Raw genomic sequence first — 20,323 nt, 5'->3', positions numbered from 1 at the left:
GACTTACCACTTCTTTAACTACGTCAATAAGCACCTCAACATTCCACGTGTGTGCCTGTGAGCCATCGTTCTTATCCTTTCCATCACTCCAGATGCCACTTCCAGGAGCAGAGATGGACTAAAAGGGGATTAAAAAGCACAAGCTAGAATGTATAGAAACTAAGTCAAATTCCATAGACCAATTAACTCACCTGTAGGGGGATACCATCAGTTAGGCCAGAGTGTGTACGAGCCATCATGCCCAGGACCCTGGCTACCTGGCTGGCTGTCACCTCCCTCACCCCATACTGGTGGATGATGTTTCTGCACTCGTCCACACTGAGGAGAAAGGACAAATATGTACCGTATTTTCACGACCATAAGGTTCACTTAAGTCTTAAATTTTCTCCAAAATGGACAGGGCACCTTATAATGCGGCACACCTTGTGTGCACCAAGTTCCAAAATCTGTAAATAATGTGTGACTTTAATGAGCGTCCGCTTGACTGACTGGGAGCATTTCCTGCCGACACTCTGCTTATATAGAGGAAGGCGGATGTGACTGAGGACAGCATGCGGAAGTAAAGGGGGAAGGGTGCGCGTGACAGAGGATGCTAAAGACACGCCCCCAGTAGGTATATAGTTCCGGTATGTGCATCGGTTTGGCTAAGGACCCCCGAAAACGGCACCTACGAAGAGACACGCTTACGAAGCACAGTTTAAACTGCAAGCTATTAGTTACGCGGAGGAACATGGGAATCGAGCACCCGCGGGAGAATTCAAGATCAACGAATCCATGGTTCGCAAGTGGAGGAAGCAGGAAAACAAGCTTCGCCAAGTCAAGAAGACGAAGCAGAGTTTCCGCGGAAACAAGGCGAGGTGGCCCGAGTAGGAAGACCAACCTGAGCAATGGATTAATGAGCAAAGAACAGCCGGGAGAAGCGTCTCTACAGTCACCATTGGGCTGAGTGCAATAACTCGGAGCTTGCCATCATTCCGAGAGGCTTGACAGGGCGTGCAAAGGGAAGTTGTGAGCGGCGTGGGAGCCATGGATGACAGACGGCGAACACAGCTTTATTAAGACTAGGAGGCAGCGCCGGGCGAGTTACACCACAATTTGTGAATGGATCATGGATGTTTGGGCTAACGTGTCTGCTTGCACTGTTGTTCGAGCTTTCGTAAAAGCCGGCATCATTTCTGTGGAGCCGCACGGCAGCGAGACTGACTCCGACAATGGTGAGAGGGAACCTGGCTTGTTTGACGGAGAACTTGCCCAGCTGTTTATTTCGGATACAGAAGATGAGGACTTTGATGGATTTGTGGATGATGATTGATAAAAAAAATAATGTGAGTACATTGTTAAATACTTCAATAAAGTACAACCGAACTCAATTTTGCGCCCGCTGCCTTTTTAAAAACATTGTTTTAGCGTGCATGCATGCTACCGTATGTTTTAAGCTAGTGTATGTTTTATCATGCCTGCGCCTTGTGTGTTAAATACAGAAATAGACCCCATAACTGAGACTGCGCCTTTTAATACGGTGCGCCTTATGGCCGTGAAAATGCGGCAAGTACTGCCAACGAAGAGGCGCACTCAACTTGTGTATCAACTTAAGCAGAAACCAAAACATACCTGGCACAGAAGCCGTAGCCTACTTCCTGCATGAACTCCGCAAGAGAACTCTCCATTATGGTCTTGGCTAACTCCCCCGAGTCAGGCAGGATCCTGTCCATGAGAATGTCCCGTTTTTCAGGGTATAACAGTGGTGCGAGCACCACAGGGCAGCGCTCCTGCGGGAAATCTGAAACGTAAACACAGGTGACACTCAATTGTACCCTTCCCAGTAATGAGCCTACAGGGGCAGCAAGGCCATCTCCGCTGGCCTAAACTATCAGAAGCACTGACCCGTAGTTAAATTAAATCTTTATTAATTTATTCCCAGTCTAGTCCCTTCATTTTGTAGCATTTCTCATTTTTTTTCCTCAAAATAATGTGCTGCCATGTCAATTCCAATCTCATCTACCCAGGTCCTTCAAAATTAGTAGTGCTGGCCCATGTAATTTCCTATATGTATATATATTACAGTGGGGCAAAAAAGTATTTAGTCAACCACCAATTGTGCAGGTTCTCCCACTTAAAAAGATGAGACCTGTAATTTTCCATCATAGGTATACCTCACAAAATGAGAGAAAAAAATAATTCATAGGTAGGGTTGGGCATAGTTTGAATTTGAGGAATTCCGGTTCCTTATTTCGGTTCCAAACTATTCTCGATTCAGATTATTTTATGGGGCTGGGTCAAAAAAGTTTGCATGGTTTATATAAAGCGTGTCCAAATTATGAACATCCATTGTCTTAGCCGGCCACAGCATAGACTAATATGAACATTTGCCTTGGGGGTTCTTTATAACCAGTATCAATATCAAACCTATGAACTAAAAGGCAATGTGTGTGGAACTAACCCAATTGACTTAATATTCATGAATTAATGTTTCAGCTAAAAGTTAAATATAGCATTGTTAAAATCGTTATTTGGGACCGTTTGATCACGCCAAATTATATGTGCAAATTTTAACTAACTTCCTGTTTTAAGCTTGGCACACACATATATACATACACACACACACATATACATACATACATATACACACACATATATATATGTATATATATATATATACATACACACACACACACACACACACACACACACACACACACACACGTGTATATATATATATATATATATATATATATACACACACATACATACATATCTACACATACATGCACATATATACATATACACATATACATAGCAAATGGCTGCAATATAACAAAGAATGAACGAAAAACAAACACAATAACTAAAACATTGAAAAACCTTTTCGTAAACGATATAAAAACGAGAATGCGTATCGTTACCATTCCGATTTAAATTTCACTTTTTCAGCTAGGTATAAAAGACAAAGAGGTGTCAATACTAATCAATAGACTACTTTATATACTAAACAGCACAATAATTGACCCAGAAGGCCGATGCGTAATTGTTCATACAACTATATTTAACAATTCTTACACACATCTGTTAATGTATACGCCCCTAATATTGATGATCCAGCTTTTATTCACACACATTTTTCCACATCTGACCAATTTATCAGCTAATTCAACAATTATAGGTGGAGACTTTAATATAGCACTTGATCCAACCACAGACCGCTCAAATTACAATCAATCTTCCCGAATATTAGATGAATATATGCACAATTTTGGACTGGAGGGAGAAGAAAAAAAATAATAGTAATCGTGCAAAAAAGGAACACTTTCCTCAGTACACCGCTCCTTCTCTAGAACTACTTCCTTAAAAATAACTCAGCTGCTCAAAACAGTACTTCCAAAATACATCAATAATAATCAGCGATCATGCTCATATTTCTGTCTGCCTCAAACATGATACCTTCTCCAACCTGGCACTTTAATACTCCTCAACTGAAAGATCCAGAATTTGATTTCCAGTCCCTCCAAAATGTCTTCAGTATACAACAAAAACAAAGGAATTGACCTTACAGTTCCAATACTTTTGTAGGGGACTTTATGCATGGTGCTTAATGTTTTTTTGTTTGTTTGTTTTTAAATCGTAAGCTATTGTTTTTTTTGTTTGTTTGTTTTTTAAATAATTGGGACGATAAAGTCGTGGCATTGACAGGTGGATTAAGTCAGGTAAGTCCCCAACTGAAGGCCCGGGTAACAAATGCACGGCCATCCACTGACAAATATGCAATCAAAATTAAAAGTGATCCATGTATAATAGTTGACATCAGACCTTCGAGGATCTTGCCCAGATTGCCAGGATTCAACTTACCTCGGCACAGTGTCTTCAAGAACGCGTCAATCTGCTCCTGTCCGACACCACTAGCTCCCTTCTGGCCAAACAGTAAATGGGATAGTAGTAGGTGTAAGACCTCTATAGCGATGTCTTGGAAACCACCTTCTTGGTTTCCGCCGAGATCTGCGTCAATGTATGACCGCAGGAGGTCGGGAAGCTTCTGCTTAATGAACTGTGCAGCTGAGCAAGTAAAAAAAAAAAAAAGTTTTTATTTTTTATTTATTAAGTGCTCTTTAATCAAGCTCGACCTAATAGGACTACTTACCAAATGACCGAAGATCTGTGCTGCAGGAGTTGAGTAGCGCGAGCCCAAATATCACCTACAACAAAAATGATCAAGAGGAACTTTCATGTGCGGCAATTTTGCAATGTATATTTTTGATGTGTTATTTTGTGTCCTAAAGGCAACAGTAGGCACGAGTGTCTTACCTCTTGGACCTTGCTGAGCTTAAGAACTTTACTTAGTTGAGTGAATAAATGGACAGATGGTTTCAAACTCTGAAATTTAAAGCAAGATCTATGTCAAATTGTTACTTACTACTCAGCATAAAGTAGAATTGCTGTGTAAACACTTCTTTGCTTTGTACTTGTAATACTAAGTAGTAGGACAAAAACTGCTTCATACCTTTTGGTAGTGCAGGGGACTGTCAATGGCGTAGCACAGAGTCGAAATAAAGTTGGGCTTTGATATGAGCGACACACACTCCTGGATCAGAAACTGTGTCTTGGGCAAGTTGGGAACACAACATGTCGGGGAGGAGACAGCAAATAAAACAAAGGCATATGAAGGGTAATGGAAGGGAAAAAAAATCTCTCAGGAATCAATGTGACAGTAAACTAGTATGCACACATCCCATGGCCACAATCTGTTTGTAGTGCTCGAAAGAATGAATTTAGTGCGCTGTCATTATTCCTAAGGCAACTATTTTACACTCAGTAAATGTCACTCAATATTGTACGATTAAGTTTTAGGGTCACACTGAAAATTGATTAGGAAAATAAAGTCAGAATCTTATGGGATAAAGCTTTTATATATTTGAGGGGGAAAAAAAGTTTTTTTTTTTTTTTTTTTTTTAAAGTAGTCATATTACGAGACTAAAAATCAAAAATTTTTAAGCGTAGTTAAGTATGAGCAATGTAAAGGACCGAGGAAAATAAAGTCAGAATCTTATGGGATAAAGCTTATATATTTGAGGGGAAAACATATTTAAAGTAGTAATATTACGAGAAATCATTTTTAAGAGTAGTTAAGTATGAGCAATATAAAGGACCTAGGAAAATAAAGTCAGAATTTTATGGGATAAAGCTCATATATTTGAGGGGGAAACATATTTTTAGATTAAAGTAGTAATATTACAACACGAAAATCATTTTTAAGAGTAGGTGAGTATGAAGACAACTGAGAATGATTGTCAAAATTTCAGATCCTGAGGGAGTGGAATCCTGGGGAACACGTCTCAGGCGGGGACTGTCCAACATCGGGGCTCTAACACTATTTGAATCTGCGTTCATATGAAAAACTTAAGCCATATGGAATTGTACAACCCCAATTCCAATGAAGTTGGGACATTGTGTTAAATAAAAACAGAACACAATGATTTGCAAATCATGTTCAACCTATAATTAATTGAATACACTAACAAGAAAATATTTAATGTTCTAACTGATAAACTTGTTTTTAATCAAATAATCATTAACTTAAAATTTTATGGCTGCAACACATTCCAAAAAAAGCTGGGACAGGGTCATGTTTACCACGGTGTTACATCACCTTTTCTTTTAACAACATTCAATAAACGTTTGGGAACTGAGGACACTAATTGTTGAAACTTTGCAGATGGAATTCTTTCCCGTTCTTGCATGATGTACAGCTTCAGCTGTTCAACAGTCCGGGGTCTCCGTTGTCGTATTTTACGCTTCATAATGTGCCACACATTTTCAATGGGAGACAGGTTTGGACTGCAGGCAGGCCAGTCTAGTACCCGCACTCTTTTACGACAGAGCCACGCTGTTGTCACACGTGCAGAATGTGGTTTGGCATTGTCTTGCTGAAATAAGCAGGGGCGTCCATGAAAAAGACATTGCTTGGATGCCAGCATATGTTTCTCCAAAACCTGTATGTACCTTTCAGCATTAATGGTGCCTTCACAGATGTGTAAGTTACCCATGCCATTGGCACTAACACAGCCCCATACCATCACAGATGCTGGCTTTTGAACTTTACATCCATAAGAGTCCGGATGGTTCTTTTCCTGTTTGGCCCAGAGGACACGACGTCCACAATTTCCAAAAACAATTTGAAATGTGGACTCGTCTGACCACAGAACACTTTTCCACTTTGAACCAGTCCATCTTAGATGACCTCGGGCTCAGAGAAGCCGACGGCGTTTCTGGGTGTTGTTGATAAATGTCTTTTGCTTTGCATAGTAGAGTTACAAGTTGCACTTACGGATGTAGCGCCGAACTGTATTTGCTGACATTGGTTTTCTGAAGTGTTCCTGAGCCCATGTGGTGATATCCTTTACACATTGTCGGTTTTTGATGCAGTGCCGCCGGAGGGATCGAAGGTCACGGCGGGCATTCAATGTTGGCTTTCGGCCTTGCCGCTTACATGCAGTGATTTCTCCAGATTCTCTGAACCTTTTGATATTATGGACCGTAGATAATGAAATCCCTAAATTCCTTGCAATTGTACGTTGAGGAACATTGTCTTTAAACTGTCAGACTATTTTCTCACGCACTTGTTCACAAAGAGGTGAACCTCGCCCAATCTTTGCTTGAGCAATTCAGGGAAGCTCCTTTTATACCCAATCATGGCACCCACTTGTTCCCAATTAGCCTGTTCACCTGTGGGATGTTCCAAACGGGTGTTTGATAAGCATTCCTCAACTTTCTCAGTCTTTTTTGCCACCTGTCCCAGCTTTTTGGAATGTGTTGCAGCCATAAAATTCTAAGTTAATGATTTGCTAAAAACAATCAAGTTTATCAGTTTGAACATTAAATATCTTGTCTTTGTAGTGTATTCAAGTAAAAATAGGTTGAACATAATTTGCAAATAATTATATTGTTTTTATTTATGTTTAACACAACGTCCCAACTTCACTGGAATTGGGGTTGTACATGCTTGGCTTCATTGACTGATTTAGTGGACTCCCATACATCATTTTACATGAGACTATGAGAGTCATTGAAATAATGAGTCCCAGCCCTTGACCAATGAGTCCCTACAATTTATAATCACAGAATACAGATACACTAATCCTCCGCTACATCGTGGTTCTTACTTCACAGTCCCGCTATATTGCAGGTTTTTATTACCGTTGTTACTCTTTAAAGTGGCACTAAGCAGAAATCCGTATTTTGTTTCTAAATAACATTAAATATGTTTGAAGTGCTGAAAACCTATGCAAAGACATAATAGAGTGCTGAATTGTTGCGATATAACTTAAGCATCTTTTTCACCATTTGAATTTTCCTGAGACTTTGTGGGCCGGGCTAAAACACAGGCCCATGACGTCACGGCGCTGGGGCATATACTTTCGAGTGCGAGTTCCCTCCCCCATTATATAAGGACAAAGTGACAATTTTGTTTGGCTATGCTGCTTAGTTGTCAGTTAGCTGTGCTTAGCTTCCATAACAAGCCCTAGTTACCACTCCAGCATGCAGCTAGCAAGCCAACGATGGCTACACAGTCTTCGCTGGATGCCTCAATTTCCAGAACAGTTCCGTGACGTTATTTAAGATCACAAAAACATGAAATAAAAAAAAAGCGATGGATTGACTCTCTGAAGACACGCAGATGGCGAGCTGAACATCAACACCACCACCCAACTCTGCAGTGCGCATTTTACAACTGATAGTTTTGTAAACTTTCACCAGAGACAACATGGCTTCGTGGTTAACTAGATACTAGTGAATGGGGCAGTGCAGACTGTCTAACTACATGTGCTTCCTCTTATCGTCCCGCTGTCGTCAGGTGCCGTGTTCGGCTGTGACATTATGTCATCAACAACGAGGGCAAGGTGACATGCACATTTTTATGATTATAGTCCCCAAATGTTCAAATTTGAAGTTGAGCCTCATCACGTGATTTTACAAGCTATCACCCCCTCAGTAAGATTCCTTTTGGCGCATCCATTCGACACACCCACAGCGCCTGAGAGCGAAGAGGTGGACCTTATTATTCAAGTTTTGAAGCCTGATTTTTATATTCATTCATTCATTCATCTTCCGTTCAGCAATTTTTTTTTATTCATTCAAATTTGGCAGGCTTAACATTACTCTTCTCTTTGGTGTGTCAAATTTAAATGGAATTTTTTTTGGGCCTGTTTAGTGCCACTTTAATCTTTTATCCTGTTTGAACAATAGTTGTGTTATCCATTGCGCTCTCTCGTTCGCTCATGCTATCCCCAAAACGCTCTGGGCTTGTCTGATCACTGCTTACTTCACTTAATACCAACATACAGGAAAAACTTTAAATGTGAGAAGCCTGTGGTGAAAACAGTGAAGAAATGGACCTATGAAGCAAAGTTAGAACTTCAAGACTGCACAAATTGCAACGTCTTTGAAACTTCAACTTGCAGCCTAGATGAATATACGGACTGTCACATCCCATATCAGTTTATGTGAAGATGTGTGTGTACCACAAAGACATTTTGCACATTCAATAACAGCAAGCCGTGGTTCACTGCCAAACTTCAGCAACTTTACCAGGCTAAAGAGGAGGACTATCAAAGTGGGGATAGAGCCCTGTAAAATTGCGTTGGAAACGAGCTGACTAAAGAAATTAACATTGCAAAGAGAAATTATGCAGAAAAGCTGGAAAAACAGTTTACCTCTAACGACAAAGTGAGTCTGGCGTGGATTACAATCGCGAACCAACTACAGGAAGTCCTCTATTTACGAACGAGTTCCGTTCCTATGCTGGAGACGTAACCCAAATTTCCACAAGTCGGATTTCACCGTTGAAGTCGTAAATTACGTCGAAATACTTCTGTTACGGGTATTGTCCCACGTGATTGTGACAGCAAGCTCAGTGTGTGTGGGCGTAGGCGTCGATGTGTGAGTGAGACGGGGCTGTGAAGGAGGAAGGAGTGCACGCAGGTGCGAGTGTATACAGTGGCAAGTGTAGTGACGGCGACCGGGGAAGATTAGTGGAGGACCCGTTGACATTGAATATGCAGAGGAGCTAATAAAGCCAATAAAGCAGCAAATCGGTGCTTCGTGCCTTTATTGTTGCCGCCAACCAGCTCAGCTGTGTAACGAGAGAAGGGAGTTAACCCTGAGGAGGACAACCTCGGCACTGGAGAAGGTGCCTCCCGACCACGGTCAGGTGACCGTAGCAGGAAAGGTTAACACTTCGTATAAAGAAACTAAAATATATTAAAATAAAAAAATAAGATGCTGCACTTACCATTACTGCTGAGAGTGTGAAAAAGAAGGGCGAAAAAGGGAAAGATACTCCCGGCGCACAAACACAGACAAGCACTATGCACAAGCTAAGCAGAAACACTATGGTGCTCGGGACAAAATGGCAGACGACCACGGGCGTTGTAAAGTCAAAACGTCGTAGGTAGAGTACATCGTAACTCGAGAACTTCCTGTACAAACGACCATCCCCCCCAGGCAGAGAACAATAAAAGGACTAGTTGACGACTTGAACACCTTTCTAATGCAGATTTGAAAAGGACACTTTCACACGCCACACCCACCCAGTCGCACCACCATCACACACCTGACTCGCCCTTCTGCATTGACCATCCACGAACAGGATGTGAGATCCATCTTCAAACAGAAAAAGATCAACAAAGTGGCAGGCCCAGACCTTGTGTTCCCATCCTGCCTCAAAGTCAGTGCGAAGCAGCTCGCTCCAGTCTTCACAATGATCTTCAATAGCTCTCTGGAACTGTGTGACGTACCATCCCGTTTTAAACACTCCACCATCATCTCAGTCCCCAAGAAAGGGTCTGAGGATGGCGCAGTCAACATGGGACCACTTCATCCTAGAACAACTCGACAGCACGGGGACGTACGTGAGGATCCTGTTCGTGGACGTCAGCTCTGCGTTCGCCACCATCATCCCCAAACTCCTCTCTTCCAAGCTTCTCCTGCCAGTGGATTTACAGCTTCCTGACGGGGAGGACACAGCAGCCGAGGCTGGGGGACACCACCTTATCCACAGACACCGGGACGCCCCAAAATGTGCCCTCTCTCCGCTGCTCTTCTCTACACGAACGATGACACCTAAATGCACCCAGCTGTCAACCTCCTGAAGTTTGCAGACGATACCACAGTCATCGGCCTCATCAAAGACGGTGACGAGACTGCGTATCGACAGGAAGTGGAACGGCTGGAGCTGTGGTGCGGCCAACACAACCTGGAGCTGAACACGCTCAAGACTGTAGAGATGATCGTGGACTTAAAGAGGCATCCTTCGCCACAGCTGCCCCTCACGCTGTCCAACTGCCCTATCAACCGTCAAGACCTTCAAGTTCTTGGGAATGGGAGTTTCTCAGGACCTGAAGTGGGAGACCAACATCAACTACATTCTCAAAAAGGCCCAGCACAGGATGTACTTTCTGCAGCTTCTGATGAAGCCACAAGAGGTGCTGAGGCAGTTCTACACAGCAGTCCTGTGTTCATCCATCATAGTCTGGTTTGGTGCTGTTTTGGTGGCGCCAAAAAAAAAAGGACAAACTCCGACTGCAACGGACAATCAAAACTGCTGAGAACTTGCACACTGCCAGAACTAAGACGGGCATGCAAAATCCTCTTGGACACTCCACATCCTGGTCACCACCTCTTCCAGCTCCTTCCCTAAGGTAGGTGCTTTCGAACAATGCAAACTAAAACTAGCAGACAATCCAACAGCTTTTTCCCTCTTGCCATTAACTTCTTAAACAGTTAACTTACAATTCAATTGTAACATGGCAATTTTGTCAAAATTGTTGTCACATCTCTGTGGGGCCAATTATACATTATTCGTGCACTCACTGTAGTAGTCTCGGCACTCTGCACTATTTGCATATCTGTTGTTGACCAATATTGGCCACACGTGTGCTTGAGAGTCACATCTCTGTGGGGCCAATTATACATTATTCGTGCACTCACTGTAGTAGTCTCGCAACTCTGCACTATTTGTATATCTGTTCTTGAACAATATCAGAATTATCTTTATTTGCCAAGTATGTCCAAAACACACAAGGAATTTGTCTCCGGTAGTTGGAGCCGCTCTAGTACAACAGACAGTCAATTTACAGAACACTTTGGAGACATAAAGACATTGACAAAAAACAATTGTGCAAAAAGATGCAGAGTCCTCTAGCACTTAGAGCAGTTTGAATGACTAATATTGCAATAGTCCGGTGCAATGGCCATTGTGCAAAGGGCGCTGAGACTTCAAGGAGTGTATGCGGTTTAAAGTGACGAGTAGTGCGATAATCTGGGACAATGGTTGTGCAAATGTTACAGATACTCCTCAATCAGTGTGCAAATGGAGCAGATGCTACTCTGGCATGAGTGGCCAGTATATGCAAATAGTGCAGCATGGCGAGACAACTACAGTGAGTGCACGAGTAATACTAATATTGGCCACATGTGTGCTTGATAAGTATCTGAACCATGTGCACAATTGACACTCTTCCAAATTACCACACTACTAAAAACATCAACAACACTATCGTTTATCTTGAAAGTTTTGGGGAAAATATTGTATCGCGGCAAGCCTAAACATATTTCTGATCTTAGTCTTTAACTCAACTTACACGCGTGCTCTCTCCCTCTCTCTCGTCTGTGATTCCAGTAATTACTACCTGCGATGTAAATTTGATTGGCTGAAAGGATGGCGGGACCACACATGTGATTCGTCGGTACAATTCATCACTACCGTAAAGCCTGAAATATGTTGCCCGGCTTAAAATAGAACCACCCTGTATGTCTTGAATCATAAACTCTCTTTTGTCTATGTGTGGCCCCATTTGGGACTGCTTCCGGGTCTGGACGCGGACCACGAGTTAGTGACCTCTGTTTTAAACTATGTCGCAACAATCGAGCGAGCAAGAGTATGTTGTTTAGCTCCGTTGCACACTACCTAGTTAGCTCGCGGGCTAGTGAAGGTAATAGTTAACGTTCCCTAAAATGTCACAGTTGTTTGCATCAACAGAGCCAAAGCCGTTCCACTAGCAGCACGGCAGATGTTACCGCAACAATAAAAAAAGTTACAGAGTCGGGGAAAAAAAGTCGTGTCCATTGTATTTATGAACCAATAACCTGCCCTACTAGTCTTTTGATTGGCTAGCACCAATACAGGACTCATACTTTTAGTGGATAATGACTCGCTGAAGGACTTCAGTAACACATACACACACGGGAGGAGCAGTTTTACTAATCATTTCTTCATTTGAGGAGCAACTTTCTAATTTTGAGGAGCAATTTCTTGCAGCTTAATTGCACAGGGACCCGAAGCAAGGATTTTATAAAACACAAATATGACAACATAATGGGTAACTGAATGTTGGGTTGCAGCTAAAGAATATTTTAGTGCTCGAGCATCCTACTGAAAATTCTATCAAACAATGGATTATTTGGATGAACTACATTTTTGCTTAGTTATAGAGCAATTTTGAAGCAAAAATAAGACCTTTAATAAATAACATACAACTAATTGGATGCCTTTTTTATATAACAGTTTATTTCTTGAATTCAACTGTGCATAAAAGATAAGGCTTTTTTTTTTTTTTAAACAGCCTTTGTGCATCTTCACTGAAAGCTAGCATTTTGTGACATAATACACTAGGTTCATGGCTGTGGATTTCTGAGCTTAGACCAGCTGATGACATTCTTTGTACAACTACAACTTTTGGAAGTGTTCAATTTGTTCAAACGAAAATGAAGAGCACGAGTGAGAGAGAGAGAAATATTTCCTCCTTCTAAAAAAACCCTCCTCTGTTTGGGTACATAATGATCCATTTTACTTTTATTCCTCTCTGGCCACATTTGTCATGTTTTTTCACCTACTTGACTCAAAGTTTCGCCACTTACAGATCATCAGATTGGCCATATGTCACACAGTGACTACACTGAGCGCAAACACACTGTATGTACCGTTATGGTTGCATTATACTGTCCTAGTCACTGTTTTATTATAAAAAAAAGAAGAAAAAAAAAAAGAAAAAAGAAAAAAGCCACACATTCGACGGTAGTCACCGATTTACGCTGTGTTTACTTCACCTTTGTCTCTCGGGTCCCACAACACAGCATCATAGTCGGCGTAGAGAAAGGTCCGTGTTACAACGAACGGGTGTTCCCCTTGCATTTCACTATGAAATGCTACCACACTTTCGCCATATGTCTTTTTCTCTCCCTCTCCTCAATTCGGCATCACATTTCGCAACCGCTGTCTTCTGCTCATCTATCGAATGCTTTACTTCCGCGTCCACGCATCAGTGACGTAAGCGCGTTGTGTCACATACGCCACTGCCTGCTTCGCGGTTTTGCTTTCAGTGTGTTTTTTGATGCGCAAAATACGAATTTTGACCCACAAACTGCGATGCGAGGCCGCTAAATTCGAGCCATGCACACATACGTAGGTAAGCAATGTTGTGTGCGTCAGTGGACGCAGATTCAGAATGCTTTTTGTGTCCCTCATCATTTTTGTGCGTCTAGGACGCGGGACGCACATCAAACGAGATCTCTGGACTCCTACTTTGGCTGGAAGCATAACATACTGACAGTGATCCCAAAGTCATTGCAGACTACTCCATAATGACAGCGGGTCCTTTTGGACGCTGTCCAAAAGTGTCACCCAAATTTTTTTGCTTCTTTTTCTGGGACAGACAAACATTTCAGTTTCAAAATCCTTGTACTGACAAGAACCTCATCTTGGTATACCAAAATAGTATTTTATTTCATTCTCGTAATATTAACACTTCAATCTCGAAATAGTGACTTCTATCCCGCCAAAATTTCCAATTTTATTCTTGTAAGATTATTACTACTCTTGTCATGCAATTGTTTTTCTCTTGACAACGTGGCCCTAATTCTATATAATAATTATAGTGGCAAGCTGACAAAAATAGGGGAAATAAAAATAGTGCAGCCAATGAATCAAAAGGTATCTATGGGTATTTGTTAAAAAAAAAAAAAAAAAAAAGAAAAATACCTGGTGAAAATCCTTGCCGCTGCTTTTACCATCGCCACTGAAATCCACATGTGAGAAAAGACAGCGAAGTAGATGCCTGTCTGCCTCAGGACCGTGACGATTTACAATCTAGGAAAAGGCCCAGCGAGTTATCACACCTTCACAGACTACATGCTCGTTGACGTCAAATTATCATTGTTATTTTAAAGCACTCACATGTTGTATTTCTTGCTGGCTGGCTCTGTAGTTTTTCTTTGTCAAATTGTCCACCAGATAGCTGATTTGAGACAAAGCCAGCGAGAGCGAGTCAAGATTCATTGCTGGTTGGGGCGGAAGCAGGCGGCCGAGCACGGCGCAAAATCACCATTATTCCCCTTTTGTCCCTTCAGTGATAGGTTACTTCCCCCCCCCCCCAAAAAAAAAAAAGGTGTGAAAAAAAGGTGCCGTCCAAATAAGATGTTCTGTCGGCGGCTCCAGGTCCCAGGTAGTCTTTCAGTTTAAAATGAGATTCAGCGTCTGCAAGAAAGAGATTAAAATTTAATATTGGCCATTTAACTTAAGATAAATGCAAACAAGTAGGTATATCATTTATGTTAATGAAATTAAGACCTCTGCTGCAACGCAGGACAATACAGTAAAACCCGAATGATTTGCAGCTTAAAATTTTTCTGTAGAAGATCATAAAAACTATTTGCTAAAAAACAAACCTATTCACTCCTACCCGGGTATTTTTAATGCTCTTTTTGTAAACTGCCATGTTAGCGGAGCAATAGCTAGCCTTTGCCACCGGCTGTTAGCTGGTCGGCTTTACAGCTAACAGCCACGTATAATGGAAGGTTCCAGTTGAGGTCCGACATGCAGGTGAGGCTCCTTGTGGCATTGACACTGGTGCAAGCAGAGTGGTAAACTTCAAGATGAAGCAGAAATAGTTCTGGATTACTATTGACAGTGGAAGTTAACAGTTGATCAGGATCCAAATAGATGCTTTACGTAAGGTACAGTGCCCAACGACAGCTATAGTCATTTGCGATATATGCATTTAAAATGAGTGCATCTTTGCACCACTGAGGCATAAACGTAATAAAATGTCTAAAAGGAATTAAAGAAGTAATTGGTATTTTTCCAGATTGATGACATACATGCCAGCATCCCCGCACTTCCAATGTATTTTTTTATTCAGTCAAATAATCCATAGGGTAATGTTGAAATATGAGTTTGAAATGGTCAAAAGTGTTTTGAGATCATAGTTTGGGGTATACATTTAGGGTTGAAACTATTAATATAGGCAATTATAAACATTGCTTTTGGTGGGGTTGCGTCCATTTTTGGCGAACATTTCACTTTTCACGTCTGGGGTAGGTCCTAAATAGCAAAGGTTGACTGTATTTACAAACTCCTTGTGATGACTAAACATCCCGGGCTTTTTGTGGCCTACGAGCGTGACAGCTCAAAATAGTCCGTTTATCACATTTCAACGTCTGTTACTGTAACATTTAACAAATCGGGCACATCCATATGGAGTCTGCAACACAGTTTCGTGGTCGTCATCTCGAGGATGTAAACTAAACCACCGAAACGAGGCTGCAGTTAGCTCAGACTAGGCCTCAGCTGAGCTAAAACACACGCAGAATCGATAGCTTGTTCCAAATAACAAACTTCTCCTTTTCCAACAACAAAAGAGGCCACGTCAAACAAACATAACGTTTACACAACGTGGGAAAATAATAACTAAACTAAAAAGCACTCAGTGAAACAAAGGGCAAGTGCATGGACGACAGCAAATGCTCCGCACAACCCACAAGCAATCTAAATGTTGCTGTAAATTATTATCCAACAGCCCCATTGGAGTCTAAATTTCACACGCATGACGATAAACCCATGCGTCAGTTAGCTACCCAATTGAGTTCACAACCTTTCGAGAAGGCGAGCTTGTTCCCAGTGTCGTATATAAAGCATAGCTAGCCATCAAAGCTAGCAACAAATTATACGGTGACCTGTCTTATAGCTGATTAACTTTGCATCAAGCGGTAGTATTTATAATTTAACAATATTACCACACCATAAACAGGATACATACATTTATAAAGCCAGTTAAGGTACACATTTGGAAAACTGCGAAACGAAAACAGTCTGGCGCTTCACGCTAATACATGATGATGATGATGATGCTAACCGTGCTAGTATGATGGGGCCGACTAAGACGGTTAGCATTGTTTGCTCCCAACTCTTGATAAAGTAAGCCTTTAAGAAAATAAGACTACATGGGATTTATTCGTAATGAAGCCAACCAAACGGGAATAATATAAAGGCAGTATGCTCACGTAACAATGCCTACAGTTTGGCTACTGCTAGTATTAGCCTAGTTAGCTCATCTCCAAGGACCCCCGTCTAATCTACGGAACTGCAAACACTTCAGATCCAAGCATCTTGTATCCAACAAATATACGATTCCTCCACTCTAATTCCAGTATCAAAGTGGAGTTTATACAATATACATATGCAGTACTAGTGGGAATTAGACATTATACGAACAACTGTGTCAATTACTTTGATAATGTATGACAGCTGCATTCCAGTAAATAGTCCATCCCCGACGCTGGTGGCTAATTGCCGTCCTGTTGATTTCAAATCGCTCCCGTTCGCGTTAAAATGAACGTAAACCAGAGCGACAGAGGTACTTGTCCGCTGGGATATATTCCAAATCTCACCGTACTCCCACGAGAGTGATTCAGTGGCTCATTCCTCCTTCGTTCTCTCCAACCAAACTTGGGCGAAATGGAAGAGGGTCGCGGTGCCTCCAAGTGCAGTTTGATTTTCAAAATAAAATGGCGACTGTCACTGGCGCTGCGCGCTCTCGCCGTAAGAAGAGAGCCTGCGTGCGTGCGTGCGCGCGTGCCACACACACACTAGAGATGCTTTCCTTGCGTGTTCAACTGTAGTGCGGCACGTGTCGCGCTTTATTGCATATGTCTTCAATATTAACGGCAGACACCTAGATTGCTAGGTAGATGGATGGATGGGTGTATGGGTAGGTAGGGGGGTACAGGTTCGGCTTGCCCATGGAGTGGGGTGAGCAAATGCTCAGGGCACGGCCGCCTCAAGGGGGCGCCAAAAATCTGGTAAACAAAATTTTTGAACCCAAGTTTTTCTTTAAAAAAATAAAAATTGTAAACATTTTTTGGGGGGGGCGTATTCACCTTCAATATAATTATATTAATATCAAATGAGACTGACATTAATATAAACAATTAAAAGAAGAGGAGCAAGGTGAATTATGAACAGTACCTCACCTCGAAGCGCTCCCATTTTCGCCACCATGTGCAGAGTGATGCATTCAAACCCCCTTGGAATTAACAGTGCTAAGCACAACAGAAAACTTCTTGCTCTCACAACCCCCCAACAGCAACACACAACAATAAATACACATGAACAGTTCGTTACAAATTTAAAGGGCAATAAGAAGATGTAAATATATTCAGTATTTAATGTTCAACTAAAAAGTTAAAACAGCAGTTTGTTGCTGAGAAAACTGAAAAATGAATAAATCTAAGGCTGGAGCTTGATCTAATAGAAATTCCAAATTTGTGTATTATGTTTCTCTCTTACTACTACTTAGTCTCCTACTTACTACACTTATTTAATTCCAAATTTGTGTATTATGTTTCTCTCTTACTACTACTTACTCTACTTACTACACTTATTTACAATAACACATTTTCGCAAACATCCTAAATATAATTAAAATGATGCAAATGCACTTAAAGGACCTCACTGCTAGACAAATGTAATGAATGAAACTTGCATTGCGCCCCCACCACAGCCTCTGTTAGGTAGGTAGGTTGGACGGTAGGTAGCTTGGATGAGAGATAAAAAGATGGATGGATGGATAGCTAGATGGATGGATAGATAAAAAGATTCGATATTATGTTTATAAAATTTTTCCAGGGGTTTGATTTTCTGCCATTTCGACAGATACGCGGTACAGGAATGTAATTTTTTCATTGATCCATCAATTTTCTGAAACGCTTGTCCTCATTAGGGTCTTGGGGTAGCTGGAGCCTCAGGCACGTGCACACATAGCCACTTGTGTGGCCTTTTTGCTGCAGCCCTTTTTTCTTCATTCGTCAAGATTTGAAGAAAACAAAATCCTCTCTGTCATCAGTATTACCCAGTGCTTTGAAATCCGAAGGGCATTTATTTGAGTCCTTGGGAGAATTGTACATATGCTCCTTCCCTGCTGCCAGCCCTCCTCCTTCTCCTTCTCTTCATTTGAACAGTGGTGTGTTGACTTCTTATATCCACGGTAGCCTCCTTTCACCTCTTTTGTTACTAGTTGTAATATTGACTGTGCTGATTGTGATAACAGAAATAATGACATAAGTTCAATACATACTACTGTTTTTTTCCTTAAATGTATGAATTATTTTGGCTTTAGGTGCCCTATTTTTACCTTGAGTACCTGCCCCCAAAAATGTCTGTGCACGTGCTTGTGGAGTCTATCCCAGCTGCCTTTGGGTGAAAGGCGGGGTACACCCTCGACTCGTCACCAGCCAATCACAGGGCAAATACAGACAAGCCAACATTCACACCTATGGACAATTAAGGAGCCTTCAATTATCCTAAGATCCATGTTTTTGGAATGTGGGTTGGATTACCCTGAGAAAAGTTGGGAGTACCCTTAGAAAAACCACATAAGCACAGCAAGAACGTTACTTTGATGTAGTTTCACGCTTCCCAGACTGAAAATCAGTGGCTCCTGCACAAAGTCACTACTGGCTAACTAGTCCATATCCAGACTGCGACCATCACTTGAAAGTGGCTCTAGGTCACCACTTAGGTGGTCATGTTACGGGCAGCAAAATTCTGTGTTGGGGTTAGTATTATGTAAATTTGCCACACTGTGACATAGAGGTGGGAGTAAGTCACTTATGTGCAAGTCACAAGCAAGTAAGTCATAACCTTCAAATCTCAAGCAAGTTCCAAGTCACTGTGGGGAAAAAAAAAAAAAAAAAAAAAAAATCAAGCAATTCAGGTCGAGTCGCCAACTAAATTTCAAGCAAGTCGAGTCAAGTCATTACTTGGTTTAAGCAAATCGCAAATCAAGTCATAGTCTTGCTCTAGTCACAACATATGTTGGAGTGATAATAAAATATTTTCACAAATCATAGCACTAAAAATGTATTCGCACGTTACAAAAATTAAATTAACAACTGAGATTATAATTGCACTGAATTGTTTTGAAGTTGTATTTCAAACTCAATTTAACTCAACTTTATTTCTGAACAAACTATGTTGTGTACTTTGTGGTGACAGCCTTGTAACGCGTACGGTTCTTGAGAGAACGCCATTAAATAAAAGCCAAGACTTCCACATCACTGTACAGTATTTTCACTGGATATAAAAAGTCTACACACACCCGTTAAAATGCCAGGTTTTTGTGACGTAAAAAACATAAATGTAACGAGTAATACAACTAGTAAATAGTATTTTCACAACATTTCTCTCCTTTAATATGAAACATAACATGTACAACTCATCTTGAAAAACATTTGAATCTTTTTGAGCGAAGTAAAAATAAACAACAAGAGATAATGCGGTTGCTTACATGTGCACATGCTCTCATAACTAGGGATGTGACTGTGTTTTAAACAATCTCATTAAGAAGCACTGACTCTGGACAACTGAGAATTATCATTCGATTAAACGTTACGTCTCATATGCTGTGGTCTGAATTTTAAAAACAGTGCAGAGCAGGCAGCTTTATCACAGACCCAACACAACAGATGACATTTTAATGGCGACACTTTTAACACGTTCAGTAGTATGGAAATTACATTCACATTACTTTTTTTTTATCGTGTTCGTAATGCAAAGTGATCCCATACAGCAGACCTGGCATCTTCTAGTACCAACTCTTTCATCATGCCGGCAAACCTCTCCACACCCTTTTTTTTTTTTTTAATCTCTACAATTGACCTCTAGCAACGCTGCTTCACCTCTTCTCCATTCAGCGGTCGGCATTATATTTTAGGCGCTACTTTCTGCTCAGGAGTGCACATTGCTTTGCCTCATTAGTGAGAGAGAGAGAGAGAGAGAGAGAAAAAAAGTTTTGCGGGCCTATGAAGTGAAACGAAAGGTTCAGACAATTATCATAAACCAACCCACCCCTAGTTCGTTACTTAGCTGTACTAAAATGTTCACAATTACATTTTTATGTTTAATCGTCCCAAACTAGTCTATGAAACTTAAGTGTTTGACCAGGTAGCTAAACTGTTAAAATTAGCTTACCTGTCTTTTTGTTTTGTAGTGACAGATGAA

General features: G+C 41.2%; 1 protein-coding gene across 11 annotated transcripts in view; it reads right to left on the bottom strand.

Moving 5' to 3' along the window:
- The window catches only part of cnot1 (CCR4-NOT transcription complex, subunit 1), a 53,587-nt gene extending 36,731 nt beyond the window's left edge, over positions 1 to 16,856 (bottom strand). For 5 of the 11 annotated variants that reach the window (XM_061774270.1, XM_061774266.1, XM_061774273.1 and 2 more), the window contains exons 1-10: positions 16,553 to 16,856; positions 14,222 to 14,521; positions 14,027 to 14,134; positions 4,493 to 4,591; positions 4,297 to 4,365; positions 4,133 to 4,187; positions 3,844 to 4,047; positions 1,612 to 1,780; positions 192 to 318; positions 8 to 118 (exon numbers count right to left, since the gene is read on the bottom strand). In XM_061774270.1, coding sequence (XP_061630254.1) covers positions 8 to 118; positions 192 to 318; positions 1,612 to 1,780; positions 3,844 to 4,047; positions 4,133 to 4,187; positions 4,297 to 4,365; positions 4,493 to 4,591; positions 14,027 to 14,134; positions 14,222 to 14,323 — 1,044 coding nt within the window. In that variant the 5' untranslated portion in view covers positions 14,324 to 14,521; positions 16,553 to 16,856. The remainder of the gene's footprint in view (positions 1 to 7; positions 119 to 191; positions 319 to 1,611; positions 1,781 to 3,843; positions 4,048 to 4,132; positions 4,188 to 4,296; positions 4,366 to 4,492; positions 4,592 to 14,026; positions 14,135 to 14,221; positions 14,522 to 16,552) is intronic. The other 6 variants (XM_061774272.1, XM_061774276.1, XM_061774275.1 and 3 more) reach the window with 4 other exon arrangements.
- Between the last annotated feature and the right edge of the window lie 3,467 nt (positions 16,857 to 20,323).

This window comes from Phyllopteryx taeniolatus, chromosome 5 (genome assembly GCF_024500385.1).
Source record: "Phyllopteryx taeniolatus isolate TA_2022b chromosome 5, UOR_Ptae_1.2, whole genome shotgun sequence".
Classification (NCBI taxonomy): domain Eukaryota; kingdom Metazoa; phylum Chordata; class Actinopteri; order Syngnathiformes; family Syngnathidae; genus Phyllopteryx; species Phyllopteryx taeniolatus.
Note: the sequence above shows the minus strand (reverse complement) of the source record. Positions and strands in the feature narration are given on the sequence as shown.